The sequence below is a fragment of the Staurois parvus genome, unplaced genomic scaffold, assembly GCF_062004578.1.
Source record: "Staurois parvus isolate SC_StPar_1 unplaced genomic scaffold, SC_StPar_1.0 ptg000151l, whole genome shotgun sequence".
NCBI lineage: Eukaryota > Metazoa > Chordata > Amphibia > Anura > Ranidae > Staurois > Staurois parvus.
The window spans coordinates 20,796,568-20,821,163 of NW_028317947.1; the positions used below are offsets into that span (position 1 = coordinate 20,796,568).

Below are 24,596 nucleotides of genomic sequence, written 5' to 3' on the forward strand. Positions count from 1 at the left end.
CTCAGCTGCCAACTGTTGAGGCAAAGTGGGGTGGAGACCAGGGGTGGACTGACAACTCATGGGGCCCCCGGGCAATAGGGGATCATGGGGCCCCTGTGTCCTTGCCCAAACTCAAAAAAGCCTATGAAAAAGGTACCAGGGGCATCTCATGGGGCCCCCTACTGACCCCGGGCCCTCAGGCAGTGCCCAAGTTTCCAAATGGTCAGTCCGCCCCTGGTGGAGATGAAGGGGTGCTGCAGCTGCAGGAAAGGTAAGAGGGCCACATGAAATGGCCTGAAGACTGGATTCTGTTTGTGGGCCTTGTATTTGACACATGTGCACTAAAACACAGTTTGGGGAGACACAACTAACTGAGAAGCATCTACCATGAGTACAATCACTCGAATTCCACAACATGCATGGTAAAAGATTTCAGTGTTACTGCAATAGTAAGTCAAAGCACACATCTTTGCATTTTCTATGCAGTAAATAATTCATACAATACGTTTCACGTGAATAGTAATTAATTCCTATGCTGCAAGTAGTCAAACTTGTTACTTGCAGCATAGTCCCGAGGTGAGTAATCCAGTCCTGATTTACAAGGACTGAACTGGTCTTCATACGCAGTCCGCTTCCTGCGCTATTAGTCTCTCATCTCATGTTTGTTCAGAGAAACATGTCAGAATAATTGCATCCCCTTTAAAAATAAACCAGTCACACATACTTTGGAAAACGTGTGGTTTTTACTTGGAAATTTGCCATTGTGTAACAGAAAAGCTTTCTCACATACAGAATGCAATGTTTTCCGTCCTGATTTTTTGACAAGTCAGCTTAGCACAAAACTTCAGAAAGTACAACAGCAGATGGGTTGGAATTGTCGTATAAATAGCCCATAGGCTGATAAATTCCTATTGTACAAGGGCAAGGTGGTCACACAACCTTCAAAGCCTCGCAACTCGCTCTGATGGAAGCTGTCCTTTATAAAGCTCAGCCTCAATACTAGCTCCAGGATAGACACCACTCTCAGTGAAGATGAATAGGTGCTTCACAGCCTCCAAACCGGGGATCAGATAAAGGCCGCTAGCAGAGAATATCAGCCAGATATAAAGGGGGCAGGATTCAGAGAAAATCTCTGCGTTATAATGAAAATGTTTGATGGTTGGGAGCACTAGTTATCTCTCTGAAGGGAAGCCCTGATCGTTGTATCATTCGCCTGAATGGGGACAAAAGTGTATCGTGTATATTTCATGAAAAGCTGGAAATCACATCTGACCTTTGATTAATGTGTACTGAATCCAGGCCCGCCACACTGTACTGCTTTATAGGCTATAGTAGGGAGATCTCCCAACGTGTACCGAATTGTGGATGTCAATTTTTGTAAAGGCAGAAAGACAATGGAGACCCCTTTCTATTGGTGTGTTTATATAGTCAGAAGCTTCACGCCAAATTTATGAAAACCTTGAAACATATTTATTGTTAGCACCGACACATGCGACAAAGTCAAGCAGTTCTTATTTGAAGACACTTTTACTGTGTGGCTCTATCATTGCAACAGATTCATGAAGGAATACCGCCATATTGGTGACAAGGAAAGTGGAGTAAATAAGACCTCTTCCATGTTAAGGTGAACTGTTAACTATGTCACATGTGTAATTATTGTGTCGGATCCTTGAGACAATTCTGTGACTACATTTGTCATTAGATATTTGATATGTTTCTATTATTCTCCAAATATCTTCCCTGCTTGCAATACAACACCATTTTGCAGGAGAGATGCTTGCAACAGTTCTGTTTAGAGTTGCAACAGATTTATATATACCTTACTGACATGCAGGGCCATGGATAAGGGGGTACTACCAGTTCTCCCAGGCAGCTAGGATAATTGGATGTGGGCAGGGAGGGTATTTAGCACGAATTACTGGAACCGATCCCCTGTATGGCTCTTTCTGCAGCAGCTGAAAGCTGGATTCTTCTTCTCTCCCTGTCAGCTGCTGCAGAGATAATCATACAGGGGATCAGTTCCAGTAATTGCTCCCCCCCGCCGCTGCACCCATCACCATCTCAGTGCACCATACATTTCCCTCTACTGCCCAGTCCCCCCTGTGTGCCTCCACCCCCTGCTGCCAGCATCCCTCCTCTGCTTCCCACTGGCAGCTGCAAGCACACAATAGGATCCTTCAGACTGGAGAGTGGGGGATGGGTCCAGTAAACATGTCACATTTACCAGCCCCTTTCTTTCCTGAATGAACACAATAAGTCATTGGTACCGATTACTCACTGTATTCATTTATAACTGAAGCATCGTTCTCTATGTTTTTTTTTTTTTTTTAGGGGGAGGGAGGGCCTGTCAGGTTGGCTGTATGGGGTGCTGTGGTTTCTAACAGCAGCCCTGCTGACATGAACATAAATCTGCTGCCATTTAATGCACCACAATGAGATGAATTTCTAAGAAGTATCCTCCAAACTCTTTAGGGATTATCTTTAGAAGGATTGATTATTCATTTCTGAAGCATGAGATCCCTGAGGTTACTTTATAGTGTCTGTTTTACACCCAGGGCCAGTGCAAAGGTACATTTTGCAAGTGGCTGGGGATTCAAATCTTTTTGCTCCCCCATACTGGCGCCCTAAGCAAGCTGTCTAAGAAGCCTTACGCTGAAGCTGACACTGTTTACACCAAGGCATCCAATCAGCTTCCTTTACCGTCTTTTCTAGCAAAAATGACAAAATCTTATTGGCTGCACTGAGCCTTCAGATCCTTTTTTTTTTTTTTTGTAAACTGACCACTAAATGTCGTATAATGTGAGTCTCCTAATCATATCTATTAAAACTTTTTTGACCTTTATGAATTCTGCCATGAAGTTCTTTTGAAGGTTTGTGACCACATTACTTTTCATATATAAAGGTATACATGTTTCTGGTTTAAAATAGCGCATACATTTTCAGGAGCAGCTTGTACACTTTCCATGCATGTTAGATGGTGGGGCGAGTAGAAAATTGGAACACATCTGCAGTTTTACTAGCTGTCCACCGAGGGGCAGTATAATCAAGACAAAATTTACATGGACAAACATACAACTGAGAAATTCACAATTTCTTACACTACAGAAATATATGTACAGTGCCATTCGTGAAGATTGTCTAGAGAGGTATCTCCTTACAGTAAAGTACAGTGCTTTCACATACACTCATCCTAGGCTTTTATTACCCGCACATCACACTTTTTAAGGGCTCATTCACGCCTTATCCATTAAGCTGTGCTGACCTGCATAGATCAATACATGCTCAGCACAAGAATACATAGCAAATGGTTGTTTTCCAGGTGCTTTGTTTACAACATAAGGACTCATTCACACCAATCTGCTTGCTGAAATAATCACATGCAGGCTGGTGTCTCTCCTGTACAGGCAGTAAGTTATTTTAAGTGGATCTGTCACCCTCATACAAAAAGGCGGCTGGTTTAGGGGTTTAGGTTATGTTCCCATGTCTAGCCTGTTAGCTCAGTAGATGAAACTTTTATTATGGACGTATGAAATGCAGATTCCGATTTTTTTTTGTGACTTTCACCCTGGTCACACTGATGCGATTTAAAATCACACGATTTGTGTGCAATTTCAGGTGCGGTTTTGGAAGACTTTATTGCTACTTGTGACGATTTTCAAAGATTTCTTGCAATTTTATTGCGATTTCCATTATATTCTATGTATGTGAAATCGCAATAAAACTACAGAAAAAGTAATGCAATAACTACTTTAGAAATCGCGCTGCAGCAAATCGCTCATGTTATAACACTGACATTCACATTCATTCGATGCGATTTCAGGTTGGAAGACTTTATTGCTACTTGTGACGATTTTCAACGATTTCTTGCAATTTTCAGTGTGATTTCCATTATATTCTATGTATGTGAAATCGCAATAAAACTACATAAAAAGTAATACAAGAACTACTGTAGAAATCACGCTGCAGCAAATCGCTCATGTTATAACCCTGACATTCACATTCATTCGATGCGATTTCAGGTTCGCAAATCACACCTGAAATTGCACCGGTGTGACCAGGCACTTTACCTACTCCATGTGTTCACAAAGAAAATAGCATTCTGGAAAATACATTGATATCTCTAAAATAGACATATGGGGGGGGGGGGGAATTTTCTTAAACTGGTGCACACAGAATCTGGTGCAGCTGTGCGTGGTAACCAATCAGCTTCCAGGTTTTATTGTTAAGGGCTCTTTCACACAAACGTTCCAATCGGGTCCGCCTGCCCGTTTTTTAGGAGGACCCCATCGGAACTTCCATTCTCCTCTATGGAGCGGTGGGTGTAAACGGACATGTGTCCGTTTACATCCGCCGACATCCAATACAATTCGCCAAAAAGGAACAGATGGGGATCCAATTCCCCTTCCGTCCGTCGGTTCAGATTAAAATGGACAGGCGGTTCGTTTTCATCCGACTGCCCATTAAGGAGAGCGAGCAGCTCTGTGTCTGCTCTGCAGCAGAGGGGACACAAAGCTGTCATCTGCTTGGTCAGCGGGGGATCAGCGCAGAGATCCCCCGCTGAGCAAGCAGATCTGCTAAATGGGTACATCCCGTGTGAAAGAGCCCTAAAGCTTAAACAAGCTGAAGTTAGAAGCTGACTGGCTACTGTGCACAGTTTCAATATATTCTGTGTGCACCAGTTTTAGTAAATTCCCATACTGTATTTAAGGCACTTTTATTTTTGCTTGCAGCTTGCTTGCTTCATTTGTAACACACTGTATACAAATAAATTAGGCCACTTATTTTTATGCATGGAAGCAAAGCATATGAAGGATACTTACTGTAACGTTTGGCTGTTATCTTCATAGAAATGTGTATTTTACAAGTCTAAACTAAATATATTGATATTCAGCTTAGCTGACTAGACCAAACAAGTGTGGTTAAACTTTAGCATTTGTAGAAATATTCTGCCCATGAAGGGCTAAACTGCCCAGTTATAAAGTGGTTAAAATCAGCATTGAATTTGTGCCTATTTTGGAGGTCAGGTATGGATGTTAGATGTGAAGACTTGGCTCACTGTCAGCATTCAGATCCAAAGGTGTTCATTAGAGTTGAGGGCAGGACTCAGTACATGTCGCTTGAGTTCCTCCACACCAAACTCATCAAACCATGGGATTTATTTACTACAGCTGGAGAGTGCAAAATCAGCAAAGAAACCAGTCAGCTTCCAGGTTTTATTGCCAAAGCTTAATTGAACAAGCTGAGGTTAGAAGTTGATTGGTTTCAATGAAGACGTGAGCCTGATTTTGCACTCTCCAGCTTTAGTAAATAAAGGCCATGTAGTTATGGAGCTTGCTTTGTTATGGATGAGGGGAGACGGAAGGCAGGGAAACATCAGGATCTCCCTCTTCTCCATTCACAGAAGACCTTGTATTCAATGTAAAGAATACAAGTCTTTTTGTGAATAGATGAAGGAAGAGGAAGGGGAAAGAAAAGACACCAACACCATGCTTGCACTGTACACTGGCCAGAACTGTCAGTGGCAGCCCTAGAAGAAGAACACTGTTTGTAATAACCGGCAACAACAAAACTGTCATTTATACATTAAACAGCAGCCATCCACATCTAGCATACTCTTCATTAGAGGTAACTTATTCCAATGGTACAGTGTTAAAAAAAAAAATCATAATTTTTGGATGTTGTACTTTAAAGCCCAACTCCAGTCACAACGTTTTATTTTGGGAAGGGTCCGGTTTTTATGGAAGGCAAGGGTCTGGTTTTTATTATTGTCTTTGTACCTACTGGGGAGGTTTCCCTGATCTTCCTGTCAGGACAGGAAATTATTGAAGTTATATCTCCAACGTGGCCATATCTCTCTTGCTAGAACATACAGGATTATTTACTGAGCTTTAATAAGCCATTTATACAGGCGAACAAGAGAGATCCTTAACAAGCAATAAAAGAATAAGCAATAAAAGGGTTTTTTTTCTTTTACCTTTACTCATCTCCCTAGTTGTTTTTGTTACTGATGCAAAGACACCTAAGTACTGTCTGCGATACTTTTTCATTTGCACTAACATTTGAATTTTCAGGACAAGCTTTCGGGGGGTTCCCTTCTTTTTGGTCCAAGCAGTACTCCTGAAAATGTAAAGACTAAAGGTATTATGGACAGTATTCAGATATTTTGTTGCAAGTCTATTAATACGGCTTCAATTTCCTCAAACATCAGTAAATAACACTTTTTCGGTGGAAAAAAATAGCTCTGACATAGACTTAAAACATTTCCTACTAGTATATAAAAAACATAAAAATTTCAAGTTTTGTTTCACTTTGATCAGATTAGAAACAGATTGCCTGGCAAATACTTTGGCACACAGTGCACAGATATGTGAGAAAAAAAAGAAAATATTGATGGCAAGAAATGTCGAACATGTAAATCTTTGGAAAGCTGTGTGGAAAAGTTCAAAATTTTCTTCTTGCTCTTTAGTAAGCTACAGATCGTACATTTTTAAAAATGCAGTACGTGACAAGGGTGTAGCCGCACAAGCTCAGTCCTGTTACAGGGGTCTACTGAGTGTAGCAGGGTGGAGCGAGTTATCAGAACTGAGTATAGTGGAATTCCTGAGAATCTTCTTCAACCGCACAAGTTCTGATTTCCTGACCATTTTTGAAGCATCCTTGTGGCTGATGTATTCTCCGTGTTGAGTAGCCACCTTGTGTCCTCTTAGTCTGGGATGTAAAGGGTGGAAGTATTTAGTTCAGGCTTCAGTAGATATAAGAAACCCTTTAAAGGCCCTGAATTTTTTTTTTTTTTTGTCGTGTGTGTAAATCATTTTCAGATCAAAAATAGTCTCTGATGGCCACAGGGGCTTCACATCTTGCAGAGAGTGTTGTGCTATTAAAATAATGAGGATGCAAAACAGCAGAAACGACGTCACAAATTTCAGTTCTCCGAGATCGTGTTGTCAAATGTCCAATCGCCGCATTCATTCGGGATTTCCACGGTATGTTATATTGGTGAAGGTCGAAGTGGCTCCTTTGTAGAGAGGGTTGTGAGCCTGAAATACAAATAGTAATAGAAGAGATCTTACATATACTATCTCGCTGTTATGCCACAAGCTCATTATGTGTTACTGTGGATACCTTCATGCTTGTTACCTCCAGTCAAACTATATACAGCAAAAGAAGACTACATTTTAAATAAAACCTTTTCCCAGCTTTCTTTCAAGTCTGATTTTGCTCTACATAGCAGAAAACGCATGAATTAGCTTTGTATACCGTATTTATTATCGGTCTTGTTACCTTATGCCTTGTTCAGGTGGGCAGTGAGGTGCATCCTGCAGATGCGATTTACGGCTTTGGACCTAGGCGACTGGACTTGCGTCACATAAGAAAGGCAACACAATTCCTGATTTCTATATCAGGCAACAACACAATTCCATCTTTCTATCAAATGTGATTTTGTACTACAGAGCAGAAAAATAATCAGCTTTATATGTATAATGTATCTATTTCCTTGATTGCTTTTTTTTTTAACGATTCCTCCTAGAAAGCACAATTAGCAAATAGGCTAATAGCCTTTATCTTTACATACGTAAAGCTGAGCTCCAGGATAGGCGAATATTGTCTAAATACATTTGTCCTGTGTATTCTTACTGGAATCTTGGTGTGTTTTGTGCATTTCTGTGCAGTAATCCAGTGTGAAACTTTGGGTTGATTTACTAAAGACCAAAAAAACTCAGCTAGGGAAATTCCTCCAGAGCTTACTAAATGACATGAAGCTTTACTTTGCAAAGAATACTAATTTTCATGCAAGGAGAATTAAAACCAACATTTTTGCTTGTACATGATTGGATGTCGGAAATTAGCAGAGCTTCCCCTCATTTACTAAGCTCTGGTGCAAATCCCCTTGCAAACTGCAACTGCACTTGCAAAGTGCACAGTCTATTTGCTTTTCCTAAATCAGTACACTTGCCTCTGCGCAGGAGCTTCCTGTAATAAAGACCACTCACTACTGCTCTCTCTCCTTGTGCAGGGTGACTGGTCCTGTCTCCGCCCCCTCCTGTAGTTTTCTGCAGGCAGCCTGTAGTGGGTGGAACGTTCTGGGTCCCTCCCACAGCTCTGCTCTCTCCACAGGCTATGCACACCACAATGATGATGTCATTGCTACTTTTCCAAGGTAATATTTAGGTTTGCAAAGGCATTTGGTGCTCACAAAGTAGATTTATGTCCTTTGTGGCTACTGAGGAACAACTGCACTTTTAGGGAAGTTGTCCTTGAAAAAGACCCTGTGTCAGACTATTCATTTCAACAACAATCTTCCCATATGATTATGAAAAAATGAAGGAAGGCTTTTACAGGTACAAAACATGTCTATAGCACAATAAAGGCATGTTATGTGCCTGTAAAAGTCTCCCTCGTGTAGATATTGAAACTGCTGCTGGACACCTCCATCTTTAATGTGCTGTTCACAGTCCCAGTAGACTTAGAACTGTCATTCAAGTGACGCCGTATAGTGTTCACCTTTGCTTCTCACCTGGCTGCTACATAAAAGGTTATGTGGGGAGGTGAGGGGAGGGGTGGAGGAGCTGGACCAGCACAGACAGTAGATACTACCAAAAAAAGGAAAGGAATGTCATGTCCATGGATGGAGAAGGCCGTGCATGTTCAGAGGTGAGAAATAAAAAAAAATCATTCGTGGAAAGGAAGCATTTAAAATATTTTTTACTATCAAAAATTGTTGACAGGTACCCTTTAAACAACCCCCACCATCCAAAGTGCAACACACTTGATGATCATTGCTACATCATCCTGCCTGGTGCCACACAACCTTTTCAAGGAAAAAGTCTTGGCCAGGTCCTCTTCCTAGTGCGCATGCGCGCAGCGTCCTTGTTCTCTCTTCTGGATGAACTGTACTAATGGTGGCCTCCAGCCATTGGAGTATTTACAATGAGGTCACCTAATTTAAGGTCAACATTGCTATGTTTTGTCTGTAGGTTTCTATTTTAAATCTTTAAAATATATCCACTTTCCAAGAGGACACAGCTAACACCAATATATACTTCTGTACAGATTTCTGTGAAACACATATATTATGATGTCTTTAATTTCCCCATGGCAACAAGTACAATTTGAATAATTCCTCCCAGGCATGCATGTGTCCCAATTTTGTAAAAGGATAAACAATAAATGCTGTTTACAAATTGTTTTGTTTCCTCTAGTTTTCTTAGATATTGCATTTGTTAGCACAGTGGGGGAGTAGGAATTAGACATAAACCTGTCAATTCAAAGTGAGCACATGATTGCATAAGCAGAGGTTGCCTTCAAGGTAATCTTTCTTCGGGACTTCTAGATTGGTTTAGGTTGGGGGGGAGACGAAGGGTGGGCTAATTTAGTCTTTGCTTAGGCTCTATGCATGCTCTGGTGCGTGTTAAAACGTGTTTTCTTGTCAGCCAATGCAAGTTGTTTTAAGGCAGCCCATTCATTTTAAATTGGCCCATAACAAGCCTCAGCACATCCAAAAACATACTTGCAGTTCTTATGGGCAATGCACAGAGAATTTACAACTGTTCTAGTATGCTGATGGGTAGCGCCATTAATACATGGGTAGGCACCCTTAAAGTGGTGGAGATCTACCTGAACAACGTGGGAGAAGATCACCGGACGCAGTGTCGCCTCCTCACACCTGTTTTAAAATCTAATTGCTGTACTACCATTTCGCCATCACGTGCGCTGCATGACAACCATGAGTTAAAATCAGGTGGTGAGGAGGCAACTTATCACCTCCTCACCACCTGTCAAACACACTCGGGTCGCTTTTCAGAGGAGCAGCAGTGCCTGCTGCACTTGTGAATGAGCCCTTAGTTGCATTTGGCAGCAGCACCCTTAAGGCTCATTCACATGTAAAGTTTAGGGGTGGTAAAACCATATGGTTCATTTGTGTTTTTACCACCTCCATTCCTTACTCCCTTTAGCTGCTGAGTCAGCAGCCGAAGTTGCAAACATGCCACAGCAGCAGTGCTTTTGGAATCACTCCGCCTGGGACAGGAGTCAGCACTACAGAGGAGACCTCGGCTTATGCTGCTCTTGCTACCTACTACAGCTCCAAGTTTACAAGTAGTCCCTCTGCACTGCACTCTGTTTAATGCTCTGGGATGGCGGGTCAGCAAGCCCAGACCGATCTACCAGTCACCTGGCCGCGATCTACTGGTAAATCACGATCTACGGGTTGCTGGCCCAGCATTAATATATTGTATATGTGCATTTTTTTTTTTGCAACACTACTGATGTCCTGCCCAGTTGTACCTTTGTGTAAAGAAACCCAGTTTGGGTCCCTCCCTTACTTGTTATATCATAAATCAGACCTCTGATGCAGTATAGTCCCCCTCTAAGCTGCTTGGCAGGCATGACTATATGCTGTATAGACATTAATGGAAGAGCCTGTCTCCTCTCTACCATTCTTCTCTATGGAACATGTAGTTTGCTCCTGTGTCTTAAAGGACAGACAAGCTGTTGGGCAAAACTTGAATGTAAACACCACCCACCACAGCAGAAAGCTGGGCAGTGTAAAGAGGGACAGTGCTTACCTTGATTTACAGAATAATATCTAAGTGGGAGTGGGGGAACCCATACTAGGTTATTGCATGCAAAGATACAGCTGTACTTTAAGAGAGAACTAACCACGGTGGATGCCTCCTTTTACATACAATGGCAGCCCACAAAGAACAAGAGACGGTAGAACAAGGTAAAAATGTGTCATATATCTGAATTCCTGTACAGGTGTGGGAATGTTTCATTTGTGGTTAAAATGAGCAGTGCTATAAGAAGGCATAGCAATGGAAATAATGGGATTAGCAGTCTGGAATGGAAGCATATGGGAGCCTTAGGATAGGATTTCACAAACATTCTTACATGTGCCCACTGACACAGAGAATCAAACTTAGTGTTGCTTTAGGGTTGGATGCCAAACATGTCCAGTGTGTAAGCTATTAGTGGATATTACCTCTGACATATGTTTTATAACCTCGTGATGATTGCTAACACGAGGTCTGACATTTAATATGCAATAAGAATATGAGAAAGCCTGGCCTGCCCTCCAGGTATTTATTGCAAGCATCCCCCTTTTAACAAATGGAATAGTACAACTAAAATTTGGCCAAAGGAGGTAAAATGATCTTAAGTGCTAATACATGGCTGGGCTTTATAGCAATGTCTTTATTGTACAAATTCCTCTAGGCGTGAAATCCAGCAGCCAGGATCTGTGCCTCTGTATACGGTTTCTTGGTTCAGAATCTCCGTCTCCAGAAAACTAGAATTGTTTTGTATTATTTGCTCCTTATGGTCCCTTGTGCGGACCTTATAGCTTTCCATAGAGTGAACATGTTGTCACTTATGCATGGTAAGGCAACAAGTTCACTTGTTTTTTACCCCCTGTGTTCATGTCTCTTTCACTCTCCCATGGTTCCCATTTCCCCAACAGAGTACAAAGAAGAAAAAACCCTGGGTAAGTTGTTGCTTGGCAAAGTGCCTGGTATATATTTTCACTGTGGTCAGGTAAATGAAGCAGCAGGGAATTGAAGGTAAGTACAATATAGGCTGATGGTATGGGAAGCAATTAAGTAACCCTGTTGTTTTACCCTGCATGGGCAAAGTACAGACACATTTTAATGTACAGATGTGCACAATATAGAATTTCTAAACCACTTGTAGGATTGGAAAATGCCATCTAAAGCCTTAATAGCTTGAAGAACCAAGTACAATGTTTACCACAGCTGCTTCTTCACTGCATTATGTTTACTCCTAAACTAGATACTCCTAAGCTAGATGTGTGTTTTAAATTACCGGCTCTGTGAGAAGAGAGGAAAACTATTCTCCTCGCTACAGGAATATACCAATGAAAGTTGCAAAACATTGCTTTACTTACCGTGTCCCACTTAGCTTTCGCTCGCTCCTCTTCGAATTTGGCAAACTCACGTCTGTCATGGATGGTGATGAGCAACTTCCAAATAAGCAATGCTACCAAGCCCACTAGTAAGATGGCTCCCATTACAGACATTAAAACCACAAGGATGTCAGGACCCTGAGGGCATTCTGTATAGAATAAGGGAGAAGCAATGTCAAGTAGAGATAGTACAGGCAACCTATAAATATTGCTTGCTATGCCTTTTATTATAATTGCCTACAAACCTTTCCTTGACTTGTACCAGCAGCTAAATGATTTGTGTGGCCTCTAATACTCTGAACAGCACTCAAAATATAGAAAACCAGATGCATAATGTAGACTGAAATCCAGGGCCACACAATAAATAAGGACACAAACAGCTATCAGGATTTCATAAGCATGATAGTCACCTTCAGAAGATAAATACCAAGGAAAAGCTTAAGTTGCTTACAAGTAGGCCAGTGTTCCCTAAGTGAATTGAAACGCCACAACTTATCGGTATTGGAAACATTGGATGAAACCTTTTCTTTTTTTTAAAGCAGTATCCTTATCAGGGAAATTCCCCCCAATGTGTAGTCACGGGGACTAGGACAGGATGTGATATGAAACCCCCCTAGTGTGAACACAGACAGCAACAAGCATGTAAGGAAGGTTCTAGGCTTTCTCCATTCTATCCAAAACCCACAAAAGTTTTTAACTTGAATTCCACTTTAGTTATGTACAATGTGGTCCCACAAGAAAAAAACATTTAGAGGGCCCTTTTATTTTGCTGTTGCTAAATCACTAGCCAGACAGTTTGAGGTCCTTTTTCTTTTGGGCCCTACAGCATTCCCCATGATTTGCTATATCTTTGTCTCTGGGGCCATAAATAGCAATAAAACCTGCTAGAGATCCTTACTCCATTTATCTAAAACAAAAGAAAGCTTTGCCTGCAGTCTACAAAGCTTCCTTCAAATAGACGGGGTCACTTTAAACTGTCTGTTTAGTTCATTTACTTTTGTTATAGATTGTATACAGTAGCTGTCCAGCTGGGAATTTAGGTGTTCCTGCATTTCATCACCTTCTTTTGCATTCTTCACAATATGAAATAATAAATTCTACAGGTATAGTGGGAGCCTCCCAAATGACCACAGCAGATGTACAGCCCCAGGAACTCAAGTTTCTACAGCTCATCAATAAAGGTCTTAAGAGATATAACAAACTGTCAGGTTGGTAAACTCTGTGGCATCTACTAAAAACTAATTACTTTGCACTTCACTCACACCATATCGCTACGTTGAATGGTTCGTTAGAGAACTGTTGAAGGTGCTCATGCTGACACCATACAGGAATTTAGATGCAATTTCTCTCAAGCCTCGACCAAAAAAAAACCACACACATTGGTAAGCACATAGCAAAATAAAGGGAGTAAATCTTATAATTGATAAGAAGAATTCTGAGACTGGTTCATAGCTGTGGCTTTATCACCATATGTAAGTACATAAGTAAATGGCAAGGCTTAGATTCCAAGTAGCTTTTCAGAGGCTGACAGTGCTTGGTACACAAGAGTTAAGAATGAGGCACTGATGAGGAAATATACAACAGCTTGTTAGAGGGGGCTGGAAGAATTCTTGTAAAGTTTGTATATTTATCACGTACCTCCTGGTTTCTGGGACATGTTACTAAAAGTTAGTGTGGATGGTATACTGTATGTTCATAATTACTGATCAATGTCAGACAAATACTTTGAATGTAACACTTTCTCTGTTAGAAACATTTACCAGGTGGATCTTAACAAAGTAGACTGTATACTTTGGCTGTACTTAATATGTTTTGTTGGAGGCATGCCATGAATAGCACAGTTATTCTAAACATCCAAGATGAGGTTAGCTTTTCTGTGTACAGCAGCAAAAATCCCAGTTACCATGAAAACATACAATGTATGTCATAAGTGGAAGGAAGGAATGTGGAGGTGTTGCCCATTTTGGCCAGTCTTGATGTAAAGCTGAAGTTTAGGTATGATTTTTATAGCATAGTTACGTGTACTGTAAGTATTATCCAGGACAATAGGGGTGGGTCCTGGATAGGAAATATATTTCCCCTATATATGGTCCCTTTAAGGGTGAGCTCAAGGGACATTTTTAGTGCTCAGGGGTTCTTACCCATGCAGGGTAAGGGGTTCCCAGGTAGTCCAGTCAGAGGAGAGGACTGATTTCAGTACTTTCTGGATTGGTTAAGTTGTCATTTAGGACCTGGAATTCGGAGGCTCGGAAAAACCTAGTGTGGGTAAGTGCCTCCAAACCCTGAATACAGGGACTGTGGTCCAGAAAGGGTTAACCCAACTGCAAAGAAGGCTTGAAAAGCAGCTGGAAGGAGTCAGCAAGTGCCTATGAAGTAATGTAAAGTGGTTCACAGCTGAGCTCCAGTGACTTTTCTGATACCCCAAAGCGGACTGAAACCCTAAACCCCAGTGTGAGACTGGTGCACTGGCAGTGAGCCATTATGTTGTTTTGATTATACCAAGATTATAGACTATTTGCTTTATTTCTGCTGAAGAAATCTGCTCTTTTTTTGCTTATTTTGAATGTCAAATGAAGACTGTAACTTTAACAAGCATCTGGCTGGTGATCTCAGGTTTCCCATATGACATATTTCATACTTGACCAATCCCTGTGTAAGCTGCACATCACTATGGTAGTTGCCAAAACTACATTAATAGCAGCAGTCTTCCAGATCCAGTGCTGAGCAGCTGACCTACTGCATATTATTGGGCCACCATTCAGAGAAAGCCCTGTATTTTTTTAACTGATTACAAGACATTCTCTAATTGGACGAGGCTAGTCTGCTGCGGCTGTCACAGCACTTTTGATTGCTTGTAATTTCCAACTTACCTTAGAGAAAAAACCAAACCATACATCCCAGACAAGGCTGTTTTTTTGTAAATATGGCAGTGTAATATAAAACAGCTGTCAACTGTCTGCGGGATTACCTTCTTCACTGATGACATACAACACAGACTTCCCACTGGAGTCCTCGTGGTACTGGAACCTGACCACGCAGTCATTCTCATCCTTATAAGTGCAGTTCACCGCATCCTCCCCATTGTCAACTGAGAAGGAAATTCAGTGTATGAGATACAAATTATAACATAAATAATATGGAAAGAAAATCAACATTAAAGAAAAAGGAAAAATTTCACTGGTTATTATGGTGCCGGGATATCAACAGTTCATATTTCCATTGCAGGGCTTTATGCTATCAGCCAAAGATGAGGTGTGCATGCAATAGAATAGAGGAAGATTTAATTAGTAATAGAACTAAGTTTAGGGGTTAGGGTTAAGTGTTTGGGGCAGATTGGCAGTTAACTCTTTGAGGACCGTAAGATTTTGGACCGCCAAAAGAATCAATTTTTTTGTTTTTAAAGTTTGTACACTTCAGTTGCTGTAACTAAGCCATTTCATGAAATAATTGGCAAAAAGCTAGATCCATTTGTTGTTTGTTGATAAAAACTAATATTTTGACTCAAACCAAAAAAGAAAAGAAAAGAGTTTTAAGTTTTTAATCAGATGATACACGCAATTAAAAACATTGGACAAATACGTCCCTTGGTCCTCAAAGGGTTAAGGGCACATTTTTAGGGTTAGATTAACATAGGGTGGGTGTTTAAGTGTTAAGGGACAGATCAAGGGTCCCTTAAAAGGAACCTAACATTTTAACCCCTTTCCCCTCCTCCTGGGGTGGGGGAGTGTTAAAATGTTAGGGCCTTTTTTTCAAAGATAGTTGGGTGTTCAGAAGCTGAAGGGATATATGTTACAAGGTCTGATTTTGTAGACAATGCAGTAATCAAACGATAGCTAAAGCCCCCTCAATCCTATATTAAAACTGATGAAGCATGAAGTACTTGTCTGACTTGCTGACTGCTATGGCTTACGCTGCATAAAGTTTAATGAAAGATCCAAAAGAATTCCCTCATCAGAGTGTGATCATTGCATTTTCCAATTTCTTCACTTGTGAAGTGACTTCTCGTGTATGGTGTAGGGTATACTTTAGTACTTTTTTTACTGCCAGAGCTGAAAACTAAAACAAATCTATAGTTCTTGTCTAGTATCACATTGGATACTCACCAAGTTCCTGTACATGTACAATCTCATCTCGGCAAATTCTCTTGCACATGGATTCATTTTTCCAAGGGCCACGCTCAAACTTTTTGCACTCTACACAGCCCCTTGAAATAGGATAGAGAAAACAATAGGTAAATAAAAGCGCTATTTGTCCTGCAAAACTATATATACATTCATTCTGTGTAACTGGGGGCAACATTGACTATTTCCAGGCTATTGTCTTCCCCAGGTCAAATGTTATTCTTCATACAGAATAGTGTGAATCAGGAAAATACTGTATTATGGCCACTAGAGTTTGCGATCATAGTAAAAGTGTTTATGTGTAAAGTATTTATTTCCTATGATCCTCAGCTCTAATTAGTGGTCATAATGCAGCTTCCAGATTCACTCTATTTTGTATAAATGAATAACTTTCAATCTGAAGTAGCTGTGCATAATAACCAAATCAGCTTCAAACTTCAGCTTGTTCAATTAAGCTTTGAAAATAAAGTTTGAAGCTGGTTAGTTGTCATGTACATCTGCTACATTCTGGCTGCCAGTCCTAGTAAATTCCAGTCTTAGTAAATTCCCCTCATTGTATTTGTTTTTGTCTTTAGGTGTTGGGTAGGCTGAACTCTAAAGTAAGCTTGGTGGGTACCAAGTATAAAAATGGCAGAAAAAAACTCAATCAAATTTCTCCTCACTTTATTTTCAAGGCTGCACTTAGAATATTGCGTGTTATATGTGGAGGTTATAAGAAGTTATCCCCCCATATTTACAGTGATCTATGGAGATGCATGTCTTTGTCACTCACTTCTTAAAGGTGCAGGCATCAGGACAGGTGGGACATTTTTCACAGGTGTCCCCGTAGGAGCCTGGCTGGGTGCAGTCACACTTGCCACAGATGCACTCCCCCCTACCACTGCACAAGAGCCCACTGCTGGACATACAGGTGTCTGTGCGCGTGGTGCAGTTACAGTTATCGCCAGACCAGTCGGATTCACAGATACAATCACCGCAGTTACACTGCCCGTGCCCTGTCGGATGATAGAGAGAGAGAGTTAAATATCAATCTATTTTATTTCCTCTAAAAATAAAACAAATGCCTTGTGTTCCTACATCAGATCTGCATAATTTATTTTAAAATGGCATCTGACCTAATTCAATATATGATCATTCATCCAAATGTTTGTCTGATTCTGATACTAACTTGAAAAATGGTCTTCAGATCCTCTATGTTTATTAAGTGTGTATGTGTATTCAGTTCTATGTTATCAGCATGAATCATTTCTGACAAGTTTTCCTGATACCAAAAGAAAAATGGTGACAGGGGAGGGACCTCCAGCAGATTGACAGCCTCAGCTCTGTTCCTGTGCGCTGTGTGGAGGGGGTGTGTCTCTTCCCTCCAATCAGCTCTCAGAATTCTCCTCACTGAGCTCTGCAGAGTATAATTGCAGCTCTCCGCCCCGTCTTCTGAACTCTCAGAAAAGCTTGATAAATTCAGCGCTTCGAACGGATGTAGAGTAGAGAAAACTACAGATAAACAGTTACAACTTTTGTAGGAGGATTTGTTTACCTCCATGTATATCCCATGAGGCCAGTCACTTCACTAGGTATATGTAAGGGTTTACAATCCCTTTAAGAATTACAGTTTCAGGGAGCAGCATTTTTGAAAGGTATGGTGAGGTTATGATGTTTTAGAAGCCTGTTTGTGCTGTACACATAGAGTTCTTCTTTATACTGACTCTCTATCCCTACCGGTAAAATATAAAAAGGTGGGAGGGAGTTAAAAGTCCCTAAAAGCTACAAATTAACATCATAAACATAAGTGGGTACTGAAGACTAGAAAAATAGGTAGAAATACTACAGGATGAACTTGGACCTCAAAGTACAATCTCAGGCTAGAGAAGATTGATTCTGATGTGTTGCTATTGATGCTATTTGCATTTAAATCGTGTACTTTAGTGAATAGTGTTCCTTTTTTTTTTCTTTTCAAGTACAAAGTACCTGCACTTAGATATAATGTACTGAAGTACACTATTCAAGTTTCCAGTAAGTGTGTGTGGATGTTCTTAGTTATAACCTGGGCAACATGGTAGCTAAGTGGTTAGCACCTCTGCTTAGCAGCACTAGGGTCATCAGTTTAAATCCCAGCCATGGCACTATCTGCCTGGAGTTTGCATCCAACTCCTGTGCCTCCTTGGGTTTCCTCCAAAGATATGCTGCTAGGTAAATTGGTCCTAGTATGTGAGTTTAGGTACCTTAGACTGCAAGCTCCTTGAGGGCAGGGACTGATGTGAATGTACGATATACAGTATATTTAAAGTGCTGTGTGAATTGACGGTGCTATATACCGTAAGCACTTTAAAAAAATAACCTATATAATTTGGATGTATTCAACTCATGCACTAAACTACACTGTGGATACTCATCAGGATTTTGCCATAGGCATAGAAAAGCTAGTAACTAATTGGAAAACTCGGGATTTAAGAGCAGTTATAATCAATTCAATGCACATCCACTGCATTATAAAATAACACAGCAATATTCCGAGCACCAGCACAATCTAGACCAGCCTTTCTTAATATTTTGTCCTGAAGAACCCGTGAAGTAATATTTAGGTTTCTCCCGAGGAACCCTTTCAGAAAATTATTTCTGCAGCTCAGTGTACAATAGCATGATCAGTACATTGCAGAAAGTTTTAAAGAAGTCAATCAACAATGTGGCATATGTAATGTATTTGACTCCCACAGCAGATCATTTGACACCCTTCTACTCCATAGGATAAAATTATCTTTAGAAATAATCATGAAATGTAATGAATAATATTAATAAACAGAAAAGAAACAACAATGTCAGTATAGAAATGTCCCTTTCTATTTGTGGTCAGTAGAGAAATGCCTTTTAAATTGGTGGTCAGTAGAGGAAAAGCCCCTTACATTGGTGGACAATGGAGAAATGCCCTGTCACATTGGTGATTGGTAGAAACACCCTTTGCTGGACAGTGGAGAATACTTAAATTGAGGATCAGTGAGAAAGTGTCCCCTTACATCGATGGTCAGTGTAGAAGTGAACTTTTACACTGGATGTCAGTGGAAAATTCTGCCCCTAATATTGGTGGTAGATATAGGTGAAAAATTACTCTGCCACTGCTTAAGGAATTTCTAGCAACCTCTGAAGAAACCTTAGGGTTCTACAGAGCCCTGGGTAAGAAAGCATGTGTTAGATGGTGCTGATCCTCACATTTTATTAGCCTTGGCAGTATTAGAAAAACTTTATTCAGCATAGCTTGCTGCCTGTGACTGCAGAGCTGTAAGGATGCTTGTGGCAGTCCTGGGAGACACTGAAATCCTGAGAGACCCCCAAGAATGAAAAGTCAGCTGCTGTGTCCTGCTCCTATATGTATGTTTGAACATTCTGCACTCAGATAGCAAGGCTACTACCTGATCCAGTTCATAATTATGAGACATGACACGTACACCATATCTACTCATGTCAAGTTTTGATGGAAAAGCTCTTCTTCGCAGTGTAACATTAACTGTGATGCAAGCAAATTGTGTAGAATTATAGCCAAAATAACAAATTTGTAATGTTTATAAATTACAAAAAATAACATTTTAATGGCTACTTATCCCACACGAACTGTCTCACATCCTGCTATTTACCCACAATTATATCTTCTTCCCATGGAATGGCTTACTGTTCCCTGTAATTTAGCAAACATAAACTCCCCAGTATTTCACAATAGCAACTTTCTAACATTATTAAATGAATATTTCTAAAAAAAAATCAGTGTATGCCTATTCATACATATAACCTCTTGAGATATCTGTATTAATTGCTTTGTAAGCCATGGTTAGGATAACCAATAGGGATGACTCCTCCTAGGCTAATACCTTTCTTCCATAGAGATTGGTACAGGAAATTGTTATTATTATTTTTATTATTATACAGTGAGTTTGAGTGAGTTTGCTCAGCACTTTACAATATAACAGGAGACAATACAGCAACAATACAGTTCAATACAAGAGGGATTGGAGGGCCCTGCTCCTTGGAGGAAATTAGTAATGATGGATGGCAGCAGAAGACAGATACAAGTACTGAAACAAAATTGGAATAGTGGTTTTCATTTCTGTTGTAGGACACCGGCGCAATTATTGTGGACAATTGCAATCAAGCCATTATTGGTGAAACGCGTAAAGACGGGGTGACCTCCAGATGGGGACATCATGTTACCAGCTGTGCATTTGACAGTTCAATAAACAGTATTCCGGAGAATTAGTTGTTGGTGTGTGGCGCTCCATTCATCAATGACTTTTAATAGTATGCAGAGACTTTTGAGCCAGTCCCCAAGACATCCTTAGCCAATGCATGAGGCGCAGATCTAGAATGGTGCTGCTTGTTTGAGAAGTTCAAACTAAAAATTGGAATTTTGCGTTTAAGTCGTGTTGTAGGACATCGCACCATTTTTGTAGACAACCGTGATCAAGTCATTATTGGTGAAACGGGATGACATCTGGAGGGGAACAACAATTTGCCAGTAGGACATTTAATGGTTCATAAAAAGAGAATCCCGGAGAATGAAATGTTGGTGTGCAGCCCCATTCATCAATGACTTTCAGTGGTAAGCAGAGACAAGCTTTTGAGCCAGCCACCAGGGCGTCGTTGGCGATTGCATGAAGAGCAGATCTGGAGTGGAGTTGCATACTTGAGAAGTTTAAGCTAAAAATTGGAATTTTGTTTTTAATTCCTGTTGTAAGACACCAGTGGCGTTATTGTGATTGAGCGGCTATCGGTGATGCGCATTAAGGGGTGACCTCCAGCCAAGGACATCATGTTACCAGCTTTACATTTGACAGTTCAATAAAAAGTATTCTAGAGAATGAGATGTTGGTGTTCAGCCCCCATTCACCAATGCCTTTCAATAGTACGCAGAGACAAGCTTTCGAGCCAAACCCTGGACTTCCTTGGCGACTGCATGAGTTTAAACCAAAAAATTGGAATTTTGTTTTTAGTTCCTGTTGTGGGTCACCAGCACCATTAATATGGACAATGGGAGCACGTCTATGATTTGGTGGACATGATGGACATAATGGCATGGACAGTAATGCAATCATTGTTATAATCAAAATGCACACTCTATAGTGCATATTTGTGGCCATACTGTGGACACTGGAGAATTGAAGTACATTAGTTTAAAAATAAAAAGTGTGGACAGAAAAGTCTAGTAGTATTCCACAGGGGCCCTTGCCATAGGACAGGTATGTACAGTATATGCACAAACAAGGGGTAGACTTGTCATTCACTTAAGAGTAAAAATGTGAACAGGAGGCTTCTGATGCAATGTTTAATATGAGAATCGGTATATATTTCTAGACAGTTGACTCAGCGTGAAAGGGTGGTTCCATTAGCCACAGAGTGAGGCATTGCAAAATCCAGAACTGAGACATCAGGAACTCCCTCAGACCTCCATTCACATCCTCTATTCCTTGCGTGTTCAGTGATCAATCCTTAACTGTCTATGAGTTGTGTGATGCAGGAACAGGTTATCTTTTTTAATCCATGCCTAATCAGTCTGGCTGCAAAAACACTGGTCAGAACTTTCTAATTCACTGAATCTCTTGAGATGTTGGTGTATTGAAGTCTATTCAGCTGTTTGTGTTCCCTTCGTGGGAAGAATGTTGCATCACATCTTTGTAAACATTTATATTTTGTAACAATTTTGCCCAGTATGTGGGCATCCCTAGCTAAAATGAGCTAATTCTCCAGTCATGTAGTTCCTTCTGGCATCTTTTGCCATCTAATTTTAGGCTGTACAAGAAAGCTAATAGGGAAAAGAACGCAGTACGTTAAATTAGGGAATAAAAGGGATGAACTTTATACCCTTTGTTATCTTTGCTTGCTCCACCATGCGCAAACATTTAACATGAAGTATCGCCCACTCTGTGTGTTTTAGCTGTGGTTATACTGTCTTTCTAAAACTCTATGTTTTGCTTGTCTCCATGTTGTTATAGCTATTTCTCAGCTGTTTTTAAAGCAGAACCATTTGTTACAGAGGCTTCTGAAAGCAGGAATGCGGATTCCTAGTTCCAAGACCTCACTTCCTGTTGCATCTCTGGAGCAGGAGATGGAAGTTAAAGTGGTTCTAAAGCCTAGGTGGGTTTTACCTTAATGCATTCCCTGCATTAAGGTAAAAACAAACCACTAATTCTTTCCCACTCCCACCCACCCCCCCCCCTTTTCAAACACTTACCTGACACCTCTCATCTCCTCTCATCCAGTACTGTCCCTGCTGGCAGCCAAACTCTCCTCTCTTCCTGAATTCACAGGCTATATAGCCTTAGGTTCCTGCTATCAGTAAAATGCTGTGAGAAGGAAGTGGGGGGCGTGGTTTAGCTGCGCTGTGTGTGTCTAAGGATGCACTTCCCAGCTCGGGAGCATGCCTGCACAGGTACCCCCATGCCCCATAGCACTTGGCCTGCTGAGGGGACACTTAGAAGAAAAGAGGACCGCTCTGTGCAATATAAATGCACAGAAGTGTTAAAATATTGTGTTTTTTTTATTTTAACCCCTTGGTGCCAGCGCCTCCCAGCCCTTTAAGGGTTTCAAAAGCCGGGAGGCGGGGCAAGGTTTTAGGGTCATGTGACCACCGTGATTTGCGGTCACATGATCGGGAAAGGTCCCGATTGAAAGAGGAGATCGGGACCTTTCCGTGAGTAGGAGACGTGTGCTGGGAGCGAGCAGGGTGCATGCCCTCAGCACATATATTTTTCTTAATTGCACACAAATGTGTGGCCGCTCGGCATCAAGGCCCAGACGCCGGGAAGCCGCACATTTGTGTGCGGCCAGTGCCAAGAGGTTAATGAAAAACAAACAATTGACTTTAATATCACTTTAACCACTTCACCTTACAGCAGAAATACTGCTACAGGGTGGCAAGGGTGTGCAAAATCACTTATATATAAGTGATTTTTCAGTTCCGGGTAGGGGGCCGCGCCATTCACAGCCTCAGCTGTCAATCACCGGGTCCCGGCCTGTTATTACTCGCCGGCACCTGGTGATCGCCGAGTATTACCGACGGGGGAGAGAACTGTATGTAAGCAATACAGTTCTCAACCCTGTCAGCTCCTGCACACTGCTTTGTATGGCTCTGCATAGCAGAGCCATACAAAGCAGTGTGCTTACAGTGAAGCACACACACAGCACATAATGTGAAACAGCACACAGTTAACACTTTGAGAACCCCAGATGTTAACTTCTTCCTGCCCAGTGCCATTAGTACAGTGTCAGTGCTTTTTATTAGCACTGAGCACTGATCACTGTATTGGTGTCACTGGGGATGTCATTGACACCAAGTCAGTTCCCCCCAGTGTCAGAATGCCTGCCGCAGTCCCGCTATAAGTCGCTGATCGCCACCATTACTAGTAAAAAAAACAAAATTACAGTATATATACCGCCATAACGCTATAACTTTCACATAAACCAATTAATTTACACGTATTAGGACTTTTTTTAGCAAAGACATGTCGCGGAATACATTTTGTCCTAAATTTATGACGTAAATTGATTTTTAAAATGTTCTTTATTGGATATGTTTAATAACAAAAAGTCAAAAATATAGTTTTTTTCTCAAAATTGTCGATCTTTTTTTGTTTATAGCTCAAAAAATAAAAAACACACAGGTGATCAAATACTACTGAAAGAAAGCTCTATTTATGGGAAAAAAAAGGACAAAAAATGTCATTTGGGTGCAGTGTTGCATGATCGCACAATTGTCAGTTAAAGTAACGCAACGCCATAATGCAAAAAATGGCCTGGTCAGGAAGAGGGGTAAATCCTTGGGAGGGCGAGTGGTTTATGTCCCCAGTAGAACGCATACAGTAAAAAATTAGAGTTGTATTAATGTGATTATATTTCTTTCAGTAAGTCTCATTTAAAAGGAATAGCAGCTACAGAAATAATGCCTGTAGAAAAATAATGCCTACTGGAGCATTAACGCAAAGCAAAATGCACATTTATGTAAAAAAAAAACAAAAAAAAAAAACAACTTGCTTGCCATCATAAAGAGAGTGTAATGTGATCTGACCTGGCCTGACAGAGCCAAAAAAGAAAAGGTCAAAGTGCAAATCTTCCAGTATTGTGTGTCACTGTGTGCCTGTGCAGGTGAGAACAAGCTGTGGATTCCTCACATAGCTCAGATGTATGGAAAGGGAAAGCTGCCGACACGCCTTTCTGAACTCCCTGAATATTGTATGGAAAAGATCATTACTCTGCAAAAACATTCATTTTATATTTTGACACACTTATTTTTATACAACTATATTCTAAAAGAACCTTCACAGGTAGGTGGCACATGGATAGATTATGTTGTTCTAGATTGAATGAGGTGATTATTTAGCTATCTATGGACTGCGCCAATCTTCTGAGCCTGTCAGCTGTATGCACAGATATTGAAATTCCCAGATGGAACACATGATCATGTGAGGGCTCCATTGGCAGGTGTATGTATAAAGGAGAAGGGCTGTAGTACCTTGTAGAGAATGTTCAAGGAGACGTTTCCAGCCCACTGACATGTAAGAGGTTTGCCCAAAATGTCACTTTTAGTAAATAAACATAAT

At 40.8% G+C, this 24,596-nt stretch overlaps 1 protein-coding gene across 1 annotated transcript in view; it reads right to left on the minus strand.

The window, feature by feature from the left end:
- Positions 1-703: 703 nt before the first annotated feature.
- The window catches only part of ITGB3 (integrin subunit beta 3), an 80,876-nt gene continuing 56,983 nt past the window's right edge, over positions 704-24,596 (minus strand). The window contains exons 11-15 of the mRNA XM_089674616.1: positions 16,793-17,015; positions 16,003-16,103; positions 14,868-14,987; positions 11,882-12,048; positions 704-7,016 (exon numbers count right to left, since the gene is read on the minus strand). Of these exons, the coding sequence (XP_089530742.1) occupies positions 6,945-7,016; positions 11,882-12,048; positions 14,868-14,987; positions 16,003-16,103; positions 16,793-17,015 (683 nt within the window). The 3' untranslated portion in view covers positions 704-6,944. The remainder of the gene's footprint in view (positions 7,017-11,881; positions 12,049-14,867; positions 14,988-16,002; positions 16,104-16,792; positions 17,016-24,596) is intronic.